General features: G+C 36.3%; 1 protein-coding gene across 3 annotated transcripts in view; it reads right to left on the bottom strand.

The window, feature by feature from the left end:
• SPAG16 (sperm associated antigen 16) overlaps positions 1-19,515 on the bottom strand; it is a 1,147,205-nt gene that overhangs the window by 1,084,727 nt on the left and 42,963 nt on the right. For all 3 annotated transcript variants that reach the window (XM_004092023.2, XM_003254035.3, XM_003254036.3), the window contains one exon: positions 3,503-3,610. In XM_004092023.2, the coding sequence (XP_004092071.1) occupies positions 3,503-3,610 (108 nt within the window). The remainder of the gene's footprint in view (positions 1-3,502; positions 3,611-19,515) is intronic.

The raw sequence follows: 19,515 nt of genomic DNA, 5'->3' as shown, positions 1-19,515 counted from the left end.
ATTTATGTTTTTTCAGTCTTTTTCTTTGACTCCCTGCTCATTTCTTTTCAGCTTTTTTCTCTTTGTGCACCAGTTGGATCATTTTCCATCTTCCTGTCTTCATGTTCATTGATCTTTCCATTGGCAATGTCCAATCTTCTAAGACCTATTAGTAAATTTTTCATTTGCATATTATGCTTTTTTCACTTATCGAATTTCAGTTTAATTCTGTTTATCACTCCTTATAGTCACCATTTTCTTTAAAACTCTAAGCATTTCATAATAACTGTTGTAAAGTCCCTGTCTGCTAATTCTGTAATTCTCTTTTCTCTGTGTCTGTTTCTGCTTTTTCCTGATTATAGGACATGTCTTCCTGCTTCTAGATATATCTATAGATAAATCAATACATATAAACTTTATTTATTTATCATATATTGGACATACACTTGTCTGAATTTTGTTTTCTTCCTTTAAAGAGTTATTTTCTGACAGTTAATTTCCCAGTGAATCAGCTTGAGTTTTTCAAAGCTTACCTTTAAGCTTTTTGGAGAAAAAGTCTAAAGCAGCACTTTGTCTAGGACCAACTAGGTCTGCTTCTATGGCATGGCTTGTGGAGGATATTAAGTAAATGTTCAGAGTATTCAGTGAGGTTACTTCCCTTGTGGCTGGTCAGAACTCCTACATCTCCCAGCACTGTGCAACCTCTGGAATCTCTATTTTGCTCATAGCTTCCCAGGTGCTGTTTCCTGCCAGGTTTTGTGTTCTCTCATCCTATACTTCCACAAGTTAGTTACGTGGCCAAAGACTGAAGAGAACCATTACAGATATTTCTTAAGCTACATTTCATGTACCTCCTTCCGTGTACACCATGCTGCAAGTTTCAGCTATCTCTGCAGCCCTGAACTCTGATCTCTGCCTCCTCAGCTCCAAAAACCACCATGCTCTGCTTGGGTTATATCTGGTCAAACTGTGGGCTGAAAAGAACCTTCAGGAAGATATGTAGGTTGATCATCCTGCTCATTTTGTGTTTGTTTTTTCTTAGGCATCGCGGTCCTGCTTTGCCAATTTTCCACCATCTTAAAAAAAAAAACTGCCTCACATATTTTGTCCAGTCTTGTAGTTCCTTACATTTGGGGAGCTAGTCCAGTACTAGTTGGAGAGCTATTTCTATACTTTTTACAATGACATAGCCCAAAGCAGAAATTCCCCAAAAGTCCTCCAAAAGAATAATATTTTATTCCATTAATAATTAAAACAGAGCTTTTCATTTTCTATATTTTCATAGCAGTATTTATAAAAGTCATTAATTTGGATATCACATTATACTTCATTGATGATAGCAATAGAAATTAAGTATTAAAATGCAGTTGCATTATATATACATTTAACGTGTATTAATACGACACTCAGAAAAAGTAACAAAAATTAAAATTTAGGTAGTATGTACAGTTCTATCCTCCTTTCTGATTAGCTTAGTGTGTGTTTATATATATATGTAATATATATATATACACTTTGCTGCATACTATAATCTCCATAAACATTGCATATTTATAAATACATAAAACACACAGATATAGAATTGTATACACAAAACCATGTACACTGTAATCTGTGGATGGTTGAAGAATTTTAAAGAAAATATTGATGACAAAATTTCCCTTTTTTTAACTAACTTTGGAATTTAACTCATTCATGAGATATGGCTTGACTATCTTCTGTTAAAAGAATTAACAACACATAGAACTTCACTGGACTATAACAAGGAAACAACATCTAGAGAAATTCTGTTTAATCCATTTTAAAGGGTGTGTCTATTTTATAAAGTCCATAAGTACTTCATAATTCATCTGTTTGCAAGTTCTAATATTAGCTATAGATAATTCTGAAAATAAGTACGTTCATAATAAGACACTTGTGTTAAATGGGAAATACAGGCCAGGCTTGGTCACTCATGCCTGTAATTCCAACACTTTGGGAGGCCAATCTGAGAGGATCACTGGTGCCCAGGACCTCAAAACCAACCTGAGCAACAAAGTGAGACCCCCATCGCTACTAAAAAATTAAAACATAAAAAAATTTAGCTGGGTATGGTGGCATGCACCTGTAGACCCAGCTACTCAGAAGGCTGAGGTGGAAGGATTGCTTGAACCCAGGAGTTGGAGGCTACAGGATGCCTTAATCTCACTACTGCATTCTAACATGGGTGACAGAATGAGAATCTGACTCTAAAAAGCAAAACAAAACAACAAACAAAGAAAAAAGAAACACTGTAAAATTTATTATCAAACTAGTTGAAAAATTTACAAAAAAAATAAGGTAAACATTTAATGGTTTATAATGAAAGGAAATATGGATACACTATTAATGTATTTGGGTAAAATATGACATAAGAGATCTCAGACCCCAACTTTGCCTGGCATCAAAACACTCTATCCTATAGCTGATTTATTATGCAATAGCGCAGCTATCAGGCAAAGTATTCACTGTGATTGACTGATTAACTTGATACCCAGCTTTTTTGTGACTTGATGGCATCATTGAAGTTTTGTTTTAGGTCTTTATAAAATCAGCTTTAGTGATTCATCCAGATTGTTAAATGGAGATGTTTTTCTTAATGATTAAATGAAGAAATAAAGGCTATCTGAGTATACACCAAGTGTAGCTGTATTACAAAGTAATGTGTGCTTCTTTACCAGGGTGCCTGAAATAATGAAATATGAAAAAACATATAATCTAAAATGATGAATTTTATGTTAAAAGTATTCCCTTTAAACATATTAGGAATTTGAACAAGTATGGTATATTTTTAAATATAAATGGTTAGGGGCTATTGTATTAGACAGTACAGATACAGAGTATTTATATCATGACAAAAAGTTCTGTTGGATAGCACTGCCCTAGAGCAAGCAAAATGGAATTTTATTTAAGGATTGTAAATTTATGTTCTTGTTTTTGTAGGGGAGGAACGTAAAGAAGGAAAGAAAGTAAATCTCAATAATGCCTTCGCAATAATTTCTAAAAGACTTATAAATTCACAGTCATTTAGCGATATGTCCCCTATCCCTGCAATACCACAGCTGCACTTTACTCTCTATGCACACAATTTGATGAACATACCATGTTTTTTCATGTCTTGGTGCAATTGCAGAGGATGTACTATCTGCCAAGAGCACTGTGCTGACCCCACTTCCTCACTGTCTACTCTTACTCATACTTGAGAATTTAATTCCTGTGGAAATAAATCCTTGAGCCCTCTCACACTCCAGTCGTATTGGGATGATGGTCCTCTTGGGTGGCATAGCAACGATGCAGTGTATTTCAGTATATTTCTGCTTAACTCCTCCCACTTCACACACACAAATATTTTCTGGGACCCTTGACAGCAAGGGTCGCAACTTACTCATCTTATGCTCAATAAATGTGGAATTAATAACTTTGTCTAAAACTTTCTGTCATAATCAAATTACTTAACATGTATTAAATAACTCTTTAATAAATATGCCAACAAATATAAGCTTACCCTTTGAGGTCATTAATTAATTTGTTTTTTTCCTGGACTATTCGCTTGTGATGCATTCGATGAAAATCACGTTCTTTCTGAATTTTCAGCAGATCTTCTCTAGCTTTGCTGAAAAAAAATAGTAACTTCATAAATCACTGCTAATTCTTTTTCGAAAAATCATTTAGTCTTGAGTTCAAATCCAGTATTGGGCCATTCAAAAGATAATAGGAAAACAAGTATTTTGCTATAATTCTCATTGATGATTCTCAACAAACATAATTTGTATAAGGTCATATTAGGTGTGGGGGTGAAGGATGAAATGGCAAAACCTGTAGTTCCAAAAATATGATTCATCTACATTTCATCTAAGTAAATGAAAATTAAAGATATGCTGCCAGAGCATGTCCAAAGTATAAACCATCTACTTCCGAAGAGAACTTGTTTGGCTTGGAAAGTTGAAATATATGAAACACGACAATTCAAAATTATTAAAAATAAAGACTATGGAATTTAAATCTGAACTTCCTAGAATGTAAAGTTAAAGAGAATATACTAGATTATTCAGTTCTGATAATTAGGAAAAGAAAGCATATGAATTCTAGAAAACCAAGATTTTATGGTATATATTAAATAAATATATATCATCAGTGGATCTGATTACTACATAATTCATAGCTTGATGAGAATGGTCTTCAATATCAGTGCTGTAATACAGAAAAATTTTTCAACTTGATATATCTTCTGCAAACCTCTGGCATAAAGCAAGCGAAAGCATTCTTTCTAAGCCCAGGTTCTATGTGAAAATTTAATGAGAATGTTTCACTTACCTCCATAATATATTAGTTTCAATATAATAATGTGAAATATAATTTATAATGAAAAAGTAGTTCTCAGCCTCAGATAACTGACAAAGTGCTACAGCATTGACACTGTCACATTTCCATTCTGAAAAATGGACTGATACCTCATACTAGGATTGAAACAGAAGAAATCTACTTCTCTGGGTCACAATTATTTCAAAATTTTGATTCACATAAAATAAACGCACATGAACAGATTTCTGCTTTAAGCGGTGTCAGAACTCAGTCACTGAGAAGCAGTGTATGGGATGCTACCAAAGACGTTTATGAGATAAAGTAAGGCTCTCAAGGAAGCATATGTTGATTAACGACTTCTTGATGCAAGATCAAATTACATGGGGCATATGGTGCAAGGTCTCTGATCCATTCTTCCAAGTTTCTTCTTTTCTTTTAAGTTCTGGGGCACAGGTGCAAGTTGTGAGGGTTTGTTACATAGGTAAACATGTGCCACAGGGGTTTACTGCACCTATCAACCCATCACCTAGGTATTAAGCACAGCATACGTTCGCTATTTTTCCTAACGCTCCACCTCCCCAGACCACATACCCCACCCCAACGGGCCCCAGTGCATGTGGTTCCCTTTCCTGTGTCCATGTGTTTTGATTGCTCAGCTCCCACTTATAAGTGAGAACATGCAGTGTTTAGTTTTCTGTCACTGCGTTAGTTTGCTGAGGATAATGGCTTCCAACTCCATCCATGTCCCTACAAAGGACATGATCCCATTCCTTTTTATGGCTGCATAGTATTTCATGGTGTATATGTGCCAAATTTTCTTTATCCAGTCTATCATTGATGGGCATCTGGGTTGATTCCATGTCTTTGTGATTGTAAATAGTGCTGCAGTGAACATATACATGCATGTGTCTTTGTAACAGAATGATTTATATTCCTTTGGGTATATACCCAGTAATGGGATTGAGTCTATGTGTGTCTTTGCATGTGAGATGCGTCTCTTGAATACAGCACACCAGTGAATCTTGACTCTATCCAGCTTGCCACTCTGCATCTTTTAATTGGGGCATTTAGTCCATTTACATTTAAGGTTAATATTGTTATGTATCAATTTGATCCTGTCATTGTGATGCTAGCTGGTTATTTTGCAGACTTGTTTATGTAGTTGCATCATATTGTCACTGGTCTGTGTACTTCAGTGTGTTTTTGTAGTGGCTGGTAATGGTTTTTCCTTTCCATATTTAGTGCTTCCTTCAGGAGTGTTGCAAGGCAGGCCTGGTGGTGATGAATTCCCTCAGCATTTGCTTGTCTGAAAAATATTTTATTTATCTTTCACTTATGAAGCTGAGTTTGACCAGATATGAAATTCTAGGTTGGAAATTCTTTTAAGAATGTCGAATATTGGCCCCCTGAATGGTTTCTGCAGAGATCCACTGTTAGTCTGATGGGCTTCCCTTTATAGGTAACCTGGCTTTTCTCTCTGGCTGCCCTTAACATTTTTTCCTGCATTTCAGCCCTGGAGAATCTGATGATTATGTGTCTTTTGCTTGATCTTCTCATGGAGTATCTTACTGGGGTTGTCTGGGTTTCCTGAATTTGAACATTGGCCTGTCTTGCTAGGTTGAGGAAGTTCTGGATGATATCCTGAAGTGTTTTCCAACTTGGTTCCATTCTCTCTGTCTCTTTCAGGTATTCCTATCAGTCATAGGTTTGGTTTTTTAACATAATCGCACAGTTCTCAGAGGTTTGTTTCATTCCTTTTCATTCTTTTTTTCTCTACTCTTGTCTGCCTGTCTTATTTCAGCAAGATAGTCTTCAAGCTCTGATACCCTTTCTTCTGCTTGGTCTCTGGCTATTGACGCTTGTTATTGCATTGTGAAGTTCTCGTGTTGTGTTTTTCAGCTCAATCAGGTCATTTATGTTCCTCTCTATACTAGTTATTTTGGTAAACAGCTCCTGTAATGTTTTATCATGGTTCTTAGCTTGTTTGCAATGAGTTAGAACATAATTCTTTAGCTCAGTGAAGTTCATTATTACCCATCTTCTGAAGTCTACTTCTGTCAATTCATCCATCTCAGCCTCAGTCCAGTTCTGTGCCTTGCTGGAGACATGTTTCAATGATTTGGAGGAGAAGAGGCACTCTGGCTTTTTGAGTTTCCAGGATTTTTGTGTTGATTCTTTCTCATCATCATGAGTTTATCTACCTTTGATCTTTGAGGTTGCTGACCTTTGGATGGGTTTTTGTAGGGTCCTTTTCATTGATGTTGTTGTTGTTTTCTGTTTTTCTTTTAGCAGTCAGGCCCCTCTTCTATAGGGCTCTTGCAGTTTGCTGGGGGTCCACTCTAAATCCTATTTGTCTGGGTCCCTCCCACCACTGGAGGTATCACCAGCAAAGGCTACAGACCAGCACAGATGGCAGCCAGCTCCTTCCTCTGGGAGCTGTGTCCCAGAGGGGCACCAACCTGATGCCGGCTGGAATTCTCCTGTATGAGGTATCTGTGGACTCCTGTTGGGAGGTCTCACCTAGTCAGCAGGAGTGGGATCAGGGACCTGCTTAAAAAAGCAGTCTGACTGCTCCTTGGTGGAGTGGGTGTGCTGCACCCTCATCTGGGCTCCCCTGACTCTCCAGAGCTAGCAGGCAGAAAAGAAAAAGACCACTGATCCATGATACCGCAGCTGCCCCTCCTAGTGGCTCCTCTCAGGGATATCAAAGTTCTGTTCATAAACTCCTGTCTAGGGATGCTGAAATTCCCACAGAGAGGCCTCACCCAGTGAGAAGAAATGGATCACGGTTCCGCTTAAGGAAGCAGTCTAGCTATGAACTGACACAGCTGCTGTGCTGTGCTGTGGGGAACTGCTCCTGGTCCAGACCACCCAGTCTCACTGGCACCTACTGCAGGGGACAATGGCCAACTGGAGCCACAGTGATGGTGGCCAACCCTCCTGCCCTGAGAATTAAGTCTTCTTAGGCAGTCGCTGGCCTGCTGCATTGGCTGGCAGGGATTCCAAACCAGTGTATTTTAGCTTGTGGGGTTCTGTGGAAGTGAGGCCACTTGGCCCCCTGGCTTCAGCCCCCTTCCCACATGAGTGGACAGATATCCTGCCTTATGGGAGTTCCCAGAGCCAGAGTATGCAAATACTCCTGTGTCTTGATGCCTGCTCAAACTGCCAGCCACCCAAGCAGCTGCCATGTCTTTACAGTTCTGTGCTTGGGACCCAAGGCCCTGGTGGTGTGGGCTCGCAAGGGGAACTCCTGATCTGCAGGTTGCAAGGATCCATGACAAAAGCAAGGTTTTCAGGGAGGGGTAGCACAATCCCTCACTGCCTCCTTTGGCTGGGGGAGAAAGCTTCCTTTGCCCATGCAGCCCTTGGGTGGGCCCTTGATGCTCTTCCTTGCTCTCCCTGGGTTGCGCCAACCACCTAGTCAGTTCCAATGAGAAAAGCTTCATACCTCAATTGAAGATTCAGAATTCACTTGCTGTTTTCATCCTTCTTGGTGGGAGCCACAGAGTAGAGCTGTTTCTATTTGGTCAACTTGGCTGCTCCCACCCCCTAAGTTTCTTTCTCCCCACCTCCCAGCACACCCTATTTTTTAAAAAATGACCTCTACTGTTCTTGATTTTACTGCCAATTTTGTGGTTTTCATTACATGTACATAAACAACGTTCAGGTGACTCACAATACTCATGGTGAACTTTCTCCACCTAAACCTCAACCTCATTTTCATGCCAACAATCTTGTATGTGCAAGAAATTACTGATTCAAACATTCAGTCTTGAAAAATCATCTGAGGAATATACTAATGATTGAACAATTTATTCTTTTCTGATTTTAACCCATGTGTGTATATCAAGAATATAATTTGACAAATAATATAAGTTGACAACATAAATTGAGAAATAATATAGATACTGATATTGAATGAAGTGCTTTTTATCTTTTCTAATTTGTGATTGTATTGCTTCTGGTCAAGATGTCTCTGCTGCAAAAACGAAAATTAATGGTTATTTTCCTTTATATATATATAGTGTATTTTTTAGTGTTAGTGTAAGACTTACATATATTCACTTTAACAAAAAAGACAGTGAAATTTAGGACAGTTCTGCATCTCAACAACAATAAAGCCTATATTTAAAATAGGAATACATGTCCATCTTCCAGTTTTTAGATTGTAGATAAGGATGTAATTTTCTCAAGTTCATTATGAGATTCTTTGGGAACAGTTCATTGTTTGTGACAACCCTTTTTGAATTGTCTGGTTATCTGCATACTTTCATCTCTTCCAAAATATTATGAACTTCTAGTTTTAACCATTTATCTATATTGCTAAATGAAAATATAATTTTTAATTATTACTTTTTAAAATTTTTGCGGGTACATAGTAGATGTATATATTCATGGGGTACATGAGATATTTTGAAACAGGCATGCATGTGTAATAATCACGGAAAATAGAGCATCCATCCCCTTAAGCATTTATCCTGTTACAAAAAATCCAATTTTACTTTGTTATTTTTAAATGTACAATTAAGTTATGACTACAGTAACCCTATTGTGCTAACAAATACTAGGTCTTATTCATTCTCACTAATTTTTTCTGTACCCATTAACCATCCCTGCCTCACCCACACCCACCCACTACCCTTCCCAGTCTCTGGCAACCATCCTTCTACTCTCTATCTCCATTAGTTCAATTGTTTTGATTTCTAGATCCCACAGATAAATGAGAACACGTGAAATTTGTCTTTCCATGCCTGGGTTATTTCACTTAACAGAATCTCATTCTTTTTTATGGTTGAATAGTTCTCCATTACATATATGCACTACATGTCCTTTATCCATTCATCTGCTGATGGACACTTAGGTTGCTTTCAAATCCTGGCTATTGTGAACAGTGCTGCAACGAACATGGGAGTGCAGATATCTCTTTGATATACTGATTTCCTTTCTTTTGGGTATATACCCAGCAGTGAGATTGCTGGATCATATGGTAGATCTATTTTTAGATTTTTGAGGAACTGCGAACTGTTCTTCATAGTGGTTATACTAATTTACAATCCCACCAACAGTGTACAAAGGTTCCCTTTTCTCCATATCCTTGCCAGCATTATTACCTATCTTTTGGATAAAAGCCATTTTAACTGGGGTGAGATGACAGCTCATCATAGTTTTGATTGATATTTGCCTGATGATCAATGATGTTGAGCACTTTTTCATATACCTGTTTGCCATTTGTATGTCTTCTTTTGAGAAAAGTCTGTTCAAATTTTTTGTCCATTTTTTTAATTGGAGTATTAGACTTTTTTCCTATAGTTTCTTATATATTCTGGTTATTAGTATCTTATCAGATGAGTCATTTGCAAATATTTTCTCCCATTCTATGGGTTTGTCTCTTCACTTTGTTGATTATTCCCTTTTCTATGCAGAAGCTTTTTAACTTGATGTGATCCCGTTTGTCCATTATTTTCTTTGGATGCCTGTGCTTGTAGGGTATTACTCAAGAAATTTCTGCCTAGACCAATGTCATTGAGAGTTTCTTTTAGTTTTCTCTTAGGAGTTTCATTGTGATTTGATTTTTGCATATGATAACACATACTGTTCCAGTTTGATTCTTCTTCATATGGATATCCAGTTTTCCCAGCACCATTTATTGAAGAGACTGTCTTTTCCAGTATGTATGTTCTTGGCACCTCTGTCAAAAATGTGTTCACTATAGGTATGTGGCTTTGTTTCTGGTTCTCTATTCTGTTCCATTGGTCTATGTGTTTGGTCTCATGTCAGTACCATGTTGTTTTTGTTACTATATTTCTGTAGTATAATTTAAAGTCAGGTAATGTGATTCCTCTGGTTTTGTTCTTTTTGCTTAGGATAGCTTTGCCTATTCTGGATCTTTTGTGATTCCATAAAAATTTTAGGATTGTATTTTCTATTTCTGTGAAGAATCTCATGGGTATTTTGATAGGGGTCACACTGAATATGTAGGTTGCTTAGGGTAGTATGGACATTTTAACAATATTGATTCTTAGAACCCATAAACATGGAATGTCTTTCCATGTTGCTGTGTCCTCTTCAATTTCTTTCATCAGTGTTTTATAGTTTTCATTGTAGAGATATTTCATTTATTTGCTTAAGTTACTTCCTATCTAATTTTATTTATGGCTATTGTAAGTTGGATTACTTTCTAATTTCTTTTTCAGATTCTTCACTGTTGGCATATAGAAATGCTACTGATTTTTGTATGTTGATGTTGTATCCTGAAACCTTGCTGAATTTATCAGTTCTCATGATTTTTTTGGTGGATGCTTTAGGTTTTTCCAAATATAAGATCATATCATCTGCAAACAAGGATAATTTGACTTTTCCCTTTCCAATTATATGCCATTTATTTCCTTCTCTTGTCTGATTGCTAGGACTTACACTACTACATTGAATAATAGTGGTGACAGTGGGCATCCTTTTCATGTTTCAGATCTTAGAGGAAAGGATTTTAAGTTTTCCCTATTCAGTATGACACTGTGGTATGACATAGATAGTATTTATTGTGTTGAGGTATGTTCCTTCTATACCAAATTTTTTGAGTTTTTATCATAAAGGGATGTTGAATTGTATTAAATTTTTCTCAGCATTAATTGAAATGAACATATGGTTTTTGTTCATTCTTTTGATGTAATGTATCACATTGATTAACTCGCATATGATGAATCATCTTTGCATCCCTGGAATAAATCCCACTTGGTCATGATGAATTATCTTTTTAATATATTGTTGAATTCGGCTGGCTGGTATTTTTGTTGATTTTTGAATCAACGTCAGAGATATTGGCCTGTAGTTTTCTTTTTAGATGTGTCTTTGGTTTGGGTATCAGGGTAATATGGGCCTTGTAGATGAGTTTGGAAAAATTCCCTCTTCCTGTATTTTTTGGAATTGTTTGAGTAGCACTGGTGTTAGTTCTTTAAATGTTTGGTACGATTAAGCAGTGAAGCCATCAGGTCCTGTTATTTTCTTTACTGGGAGACTTCATATTACAGCTTCAATCTTGTTCATTGTTATTGTTCTGTTCATATTTTGGATTTCTTCATGGTTTAATTCTGGTAGCTTGTATCTGTATAGGAATTTAATCCATTTCCCCTAGATTTTCCAATTTATTGGCATGTAGTTGGTCATAGTAGCCACTGATGATCCTTTGACATTCTGCAATCCCAGTTGTAATGTTTCCTTTTCCATCTGATTTTACTTATTTGGGTCATTTCCTTTTTTGTGCTTTAATCTGCCTAAGGATTTGTTGATTTTGTTTATCTTTTCAAAAGAATAACATTTTTTGTTTCCTTGACTTTTGTATTGCTTTCTTCATTTCAAATTCATTTATTTCTATTCTGTTCCTTTTTATTTCTTTTCTTATGCTAATTTTGGGTTAGGTTTGCTCTTGCTTTGCTAGCTTTTTAAGATGAATCATTAGGTAATTTATTTGAAGTTTTTCTTCTTTTTTTGATGTAGGCACTTATGTAAGTGCCTACAAATTTCCCTGTTAGTACTGTTTTCACTGTATCCCATAGATTATGGTATGTTGTGTTTCCATTATCATTTGTTTCAAGAAATTTTTCCGTTTTCTTCTTAATTTCTTCACTGATCCACTGGTCATTCAGGAGCATACTGTTAAATTTCTATGTGTTCGTATGGTTTCCAAAATTATTATTCTTGTTGATTTATAGTTTTATTCCATTGTGGTCAGAGATATTTGATATTATTTCAATTTTTGAATGTTTTAAAACTTGTTCTGTAACCTAACATATAGTCTATCATTGAGAATGGAAATATCTATTAAGTTCATTTGTTCTATCGTGCAGATTAAGTCTGATGTTTGTTGATTTTATGTCTGGAATACCTGTCCAATACTGAAAGTGGGATGTTGAAGTTTCCAGCTATTACTGTATTGCGATCTCTCTCTCTCTTTAGCTCTAATAATATTTGCTTTACATATCTGGGTGCTCTAGTGTTGGGTGCATATATATTTACAATTGTTATATCCTCTTGCTGAATTGACTGCTTTATCATTACATAATGACATTCTTATGAAGGTAAATCATGCCAAGATCAGATTCTTCCCTTTAAGGCAGTGGGGTCCCTTTTAGCCCAGAAAGTGTCTAGAAATGTTATGTGGGAGCTCAGGCCTGGAATGGGGGCCTCAAGACCCAGGCATGCTTCAGAAAAGGCACAAACTAATGCCTACTTCTGAGGCCCCTGGGGAAAGGGCAACACACAGGCACAGGCAAAGATACTTTGCAAGTGAAGGAAAAGTAAAACTCTCTACCCCTGATGGATGGAGAGGTGTATTAGTCCATTTTCACACTGCACATAAAGACATACTTGAGACTGGGAAGAAAAAGAGGTTTAATGGACTTACAGTTCCACACAGTTCCACATGGCAGGGGAGGGCTCACAATCATGGAGGAAGGCAAGGAGGAGCAAACACATCTTACATGGATGGCAGCAGGCAAAAAAAGTGAGCTTGTGCAGGTAAACTCCCCTTTTTAAAACCATCAAATCTCATGAGACTTATCTACTACCATGAGAACAGCACAAGAAAGACCTGCCCCCATGATTCAATTACCTCCCACCAGGTCCCTCCCACAACACATGGGAATTCAAGATGAGATTTGGGTGGGCCAACCATATTGCACACCCGGCCCCTCTCAAATCTCATGTTTTACATTGCAAAACACAATAATGCCTTCCCAACAGTCCCCCAAAATCTTAACTCTTTTCAGCATTAACTCAAAAGTCCACAGTCCAAAGTCTTATCTGAGACAAGGCAAGTCCCTTCCACCTATGAGCCTGTAAAATCAAAAGCAAGTTAGTTACTTCCTAGATACAATGGGGCTACAGGCATTGGGTGAATACAGCCATTCCAAATGGGAGAAATTGGCCCAAACAAAGGGACTACAGGCCCCAGGCAAGTGCAAAATCCAGCAGGGTAGTCAAATCTTAAAGCTCCAAAATGATCTCCTTTGACTCCATGTCTCACATCCAGGTCACACTGATACAAAAGGTAGGCTCCTGTGGTCTTGGGAAGCTCCACCCCTGTGGCTTTACAAGGTACACCCTCCCTCCTGGGTGCTTTCACAGACTGGTGTTTAGTGTCTGTGGTTTTTCCAGGTGCACAGTGCAAGCTGTCAGTGGATCTATAATTCTGGGGTATGATAGATAGTGGCCCTCTTCTCACAGCTCCACTAGGCAATGCTCCAGTAGGGACTCTGTGTGGGGGCTCCCACCCCATATTTCCCTTCCACACTGCCCTAGCAGAGGTTCTCCATAAGAGCCCCACCCCTGCCACAAGCTTCTGCCTGGGCATCCAGGCATTTCCATACATCTTCTAAAATCTAGGCAGAGGTCACACACCTCAATTCTTGACTTCCATGCACCTGCAGCCTCAATACCATGTGGAAGCTGCCTTTTGATCCTCTGAAGCAACAGCCTGAGCTGTACCTCGGCCCCTTTTAGTAATGGCTGGAGCAGCTGGGATGCAAGGCACCAAGTCCCCAGAATGCACACAGCAGAGGGACCCTAGGCCCAGCCCATAAAACTATTTTTTCCTCCTAAGCCTCTGGGCTTGTGATGGCAGGGGTTGTCGCAAAGGTCTCTGACATGCCCTGGAGACATTTTCCCCATTGTCTTGGTGATTAACATTCAGCTCCTCATTACTTATGCAAATTTCTGCAGCTGGCTTGAATTTCTCCCCAGAAAATGGGATTTTCTTCTCTATCACGTCATCAAGCTGCAAATTTTCCAAACTTTTTGCTCTGTTTCCCTTTTGAAACTGAATGCCTTTAACAGCACCCAAGTCACCTCTTGAATGCTTTGATGCTTAGAAATTTCCTCCACCAGATGATAACCTAAATCATCTCTCTCAAGTGCAAAGTTCCACAAATCTCTAGGACAGGGGCAAAATACTGCCAGTCTCTTTGCTAAAACATAACAAGAGTCACCTTTGCTCCAGTTCCCAACAAGTTCCTCATCTCCATCTGAGATCATCTCAGCCTGGATTTCTTTGTCCATATCATTATCAGCACTTTGGGCAAAGCCATTCAACAAGTCTCTAGGGAGTTCCAAACTTTCCCACATTTTCCTGTCTGCTTCTGAGCCCTCCAAACTGTTCCAACCTCTGCCTGTTACCTAGTTCCAAAGTCACTTTCACATTTTCTGGTCTTTTCAGCAATGCCCACTATACTGGTACCAATTTACTGTATTAATCCATTTTCACACTGCTGATAAAGACACACCTGAGACTGGGAAGAAAAAGAGGTTTAATGGACTTACAGTTCCACTTGGCTGGGGAGGCCTCACTATCATGGTGCAAGACAAAAAGAGCAAGTCACATCTTACATGGATGGTGGCAGGCAAGAAAAAGGAGAGCTTGTGCAGGGAAACTCCCCTTTCTAAAACCATCAGATCTCATGAGACTTATTCCCTATCAGGAGAACAGCATGGGAAAGACCTGCCCCCATGATTCAATTACCTCCCACCACAGGTCCCTCCCTCAACATGTGGGAATTCAAGATGAGATTTGGGTGGGGACACAGCCAAACCAATCAACAGGTAACCATCTTAGGCCTAATATTCCATCACAGCAAGTAGAAGTATCCTACTCCTGAGGTAGCAGTATGAAACTCCTACAAAGACCAACTACAGATAGAAGGCAGAGTTTGGCCATAACACAGAGGATGGACAAAGAGACAGGAAAAGTCCTCATTCCTAAGGCTCAGGTACACAAGACCTCCCTAGTGAATATGGACTAAAAAGAGAGAAACTCTCTGCCATCTCCCTGAGATGGCAGACTGGCATCATCTTTACCGAGTACTAAGTGAAGAGGTGGAGAGAATTTAAGTAGAGTGAATGGAAAATAAATAAATGATTGAGTTGATACTTTGTTGTGAAAGCACAAGAACCTCACTTAAATTCTCATTTAGAAAATGATTCCATTTTCAATTACAAGTATGGAGAAAGGCTGTGTGTAGAAGAGATAAATTGTTTTGAAAAAGGATCAATGAATCTCTTCAAATAATTTGCAAAAAGAATAATGAATAAGATCTTAGAACATTCATTTTAACCCTGTATTTTTAAAAAAAAAAGTTGTACAGAATATCCTGAGTGGGCTATAAAACAAGTTAGCTCTAAAGCATGTCAAGTTGAATGAGTTTATCTAAAAAATAATACTATATTTGTTTTAGAACAGTAGATAAAAAGCCAATATTATGTCTTTATAATCAGCTAACAGATACAGTTACTTCATTGGAGTAATGCTAGTATGATAATAATATCATATTCAATATAGGAAATTCTTCATAGCAATGTGACCTTGTCAAGCTATATAACCTCTGTAAATATCAAATTTAGCACCTCCAAAATGGACATATAATGAGCTTCAAAGCATATTCAATTAAATATTTTAGTAAAGTGGCTTACATACTGTCTTGCACATAGAAAATACTAAATTACTCAATAAATGTTTCTGTACTCATAATCATCATCATTATCATCATTTCATAATATTGCTATTTAGTATAGTAAAAGAGACACACACAATTCTTCTAAGCGCTAAATTTATCTTCCGACAATAAGGAGTGTGCCAGTAAGTAAATATCCTCTAATCGACCAAAAATATAAGTATATGTGAATATTAGTAACACTGTGTATCTTTAAAAAAGGAATTTAAAATTTTGTGACATCTATTTTGAGTATACTAAATTGTCTTAATTTCAGTAACTTGAATTATATAAATGAGCTTATTCTTATCTTATGTGAAAAGTAAACCCAAAACATGTTAAAAATACTTTAATAATGCTGCAAAATTTCTTAAGCAGAACCATAAATGTGCAGCATTGCATCAACTTACTTTTTAAATATACATTAGAAGCCTATTTGTGCTCGTCCCAGGAAACAAAGCATAGGAATTGACTGAAGTATTAGACCTTAAAGTTTTTCTGACCATTAAATTGGTTTTCAGGGACTTGCTTTCTGTTTGCACAATGAAGTCTATTCAGTAAAACAATTTAAATTCATTTCATGGTGGTGCTTCTCCTATTATGACCTTCCTGCTGCCCATCTGCTTTATAAATGGAAAATAAAAGTTGTACTAAAGAATAAAGTTTAAGATATTCATATAAGCAACTAGTATTTTAAACTATATAATATTTCTTCATCACATTAGTAGAGCATCTTTGTGTTAAAAAAAAAAAAAACACAGCAAACAGACATTCTATTTCAAGTACAACACAGTTAAGAGTTACTCAGTGGAACATTCTATCTAAATGTGTACATCATAAAGAAAACAATTTGCACATGCTTTGTCTTAATAAAATGGTACAATGACTATCTAACTTCTCCATTTCAGGAAACCAGCATATCAAAGTCTACAATTCAATTATGCAATATTAAGGTACAGATATTGTACTACAAAATTATTGCCCCAAAACTCCATTTTCAATACGATATGAATATTATTTAATAGTATGCTCAAAAATATTTTGAAGTGAATATCCATGGTAAAATAATTTTATTAACTGAATAGTTTTAAGTATTTTTGAATGATCATTTAATGAGTTTATTGGATTATTTTGTTATAATTTGGCAAAGTAAAGCATATAAACATTTTCTTGTTTACCTGCATCAAAGTAGGCCAACTTTGTCATATATTTTTCTCACATGCAAAATTGAATCAAAGTAATTTCTGATAATAGTAGTTACATAATTAGCAAATATTCCATTATCTTCAACTGGTTATAAATGAATTTATTTAACCCACTAAATTTTATATTGGAATAATTGTTGGACGGCCAAAATGGAATTCAACCAGATTAGAGAAAAACTTTCATTATACCCTAACCAAAAAAGAAAGGGGTATATTCATGTCCAGAAAAAAAAATACCTACTTAATTTAACAAGCAATTACCTAAACACTAAAGCATGAAATTTTATGAGCCTCATTATTATCTTTATTTTCACAGTGTTTGTTTCTGAAAGTCATAAAACTAAATGGGTCTTCACAAAAGCTGGGCACTCTTTGACCTTTTATAGAAGTAAATTTCGAAAGTGAAATAAAGGCCCCTTAGTAAACCACCTTAATTTTTCCTCAATATTAATTGCCATATAATTATGGTTTTCTTTATGCCTATATTTTCTGGCAGATTGTAAAATAAAGTATTTCATTTTTTTTAAATGGTAGTTTTTCATCTTCCTGTTACTAATCCCAATCAGTATTATTTTCTTCAGGGCTCTCAATAAAGCCTTTCTGGTCTGCATTATATTTCCTTACTGTAAAAGCCTGGCAAAGGAAGACAATACTCAAAATAGGGCAAGACTGGTTACATTCCCAAGAAAATAATGCCTACCCTAAATAAATGCCATGAAAGGGGCAAAAATCACCAATTAACTACTCTAAAAATTATTAAAAGCTTAACTAAAGAGCCAAAAGTTTAATAGCACACAATCACTTAAGCTCCTACTATGTACCAAGCACAGTGATAGGCCCCGGGGGTACAGTAAACACAAAACATAGTCTCTATTATATGGAACTCAAAATGCAACAGCAAAATATAAACATTAGATAATTAAATGTGAAGGGCATAAATTTCAAGCTCCTTCATAAAGTATTAAATTAAATATAACTTAAATGGAGAGACACACTATGTAAATAGAAGGACTAAAACTTGTGACAGTATCAATCCTTCCCCCCTCAAAAAATAGATAGGCGCACACACACACACACACACACAATTTTTTCAAAATCAAGTTATATTTTCAACTTAATCCCCATCCTATGTCACACCTACATGACCTGTGTCTGTGGAAATTGGCAAACTTATTCTAAAGGGTCAACTGATTTTCAATAAAAGTGCCAAAGAAATTAAATGAGACTTAAAGATAGTTTTCTCAAGAAATGGTGCCAGAACAATTATGTATTCCTATAGTAAAGAAAATTAACTTCTAGCTTCTACCTCACACAATGCACAAAACTTAAGAACAGATCCTACATTGAAATAAAAACCTATATTTTAAGGGTTTTAGAAGAAAACATAGAATATCTCTGACCTATAGTAGAAAATGATATATTCAACAAAATGTCAAAATAAGTACCATAAAAAAGATAAGCTACGCTTCATTAAAATTTAAAGTGTCTGCTCAACAAAAGACACCATTCACAAATTAAAGACACAAGCCACAGACTGGGAGAAAATATTCATAATATTCTAACAAAGCACTTATATCCATAATATACAAAAAACTCATAATTCAATTATAAGATCAGCAAGCAAAAGACATAAACATATAGAAAGCAGGATAAATGCTTTGTAGAATGCTTTTTAGAATGGTCAAAAAGCAAATAAAATTATGTTTAATATCATTTGTATACAGAAAATGCGTATCAAAAATACAAGATGCCACAACACAACAGTTAAAATGGCTACAATTGAAAAGACTAACAATGCTCAATGTTAGTAGCTGTTTGGAGCAACTGGAATTCTCATGTATTCCTACTGAGAAAGCAAAATGGACCAACTTGAATGTGGGAATATGTACTAGCAGTTCATACAGAGTTAAACGTCCATCTATCCCCTTGATCCAGAAATTCCACTAAGTTTTTATATGAAAACATATTCCCACCAAATATTTGTACCTCAATGTTCATAGCAGTTTTATCTTTAATAACCAACTGTTGGAAATAACTAAATGGAAAAAGGATAAATAAGTTGTAGTATACATTATACAACAGAATACTACTTAGCAATAAAGAAGAACAAATTACTGATACAGGCAAAAATAATACATTGTACAGACTTTATGCTGAGTGTAAGATGCCAAACACAATAATACACTGTGATTCCATTTATGAAATTCTCAAACAAAACTAATCTAAAGTGAAAAAATTCTAAAGAGTGATTGCTGGGACAGAGAATGACTGAGAAGGGACATGAGGAAAACTTCTGGATAGATAAAAACGTTCTACCTTGAGATGAATGTGGAGGTTTAAGAGTTTATCTGTTTGTCAAAATTATATAGCTATGACATATATTTCAGTGTATATAAAGCATAACAAAAATAACTGTAAAAATTATATATTATAATAACTTGAGGTGCAGTAGGGAATGGGTAAGAGTGGAAGTGAAATAAGAATGACAAAAGTAGAGTGTTGATTATCCTATAGGTCTATGAGGTTCATTAGTC

This window comes from Nomascus leucogenys, chromosome 22a, assembly GCF_006542625.1.
Source record: "Nomascus leucogenys isolate Asia chromosome 22a, Asia_NLE_v1, whole genome shotgun sequence".
In the NCBI taxonomy this organism is placed as follows: domain Eukaryota; kingdom Metazoa; phylum Chordata; class Mammalia; order Primates; family Hylobatidae; genus Nomascus; species Nomascus leucogenys.
This window is presented reverse-complemented; position numbering and strand designations above follow the sequence as displayed.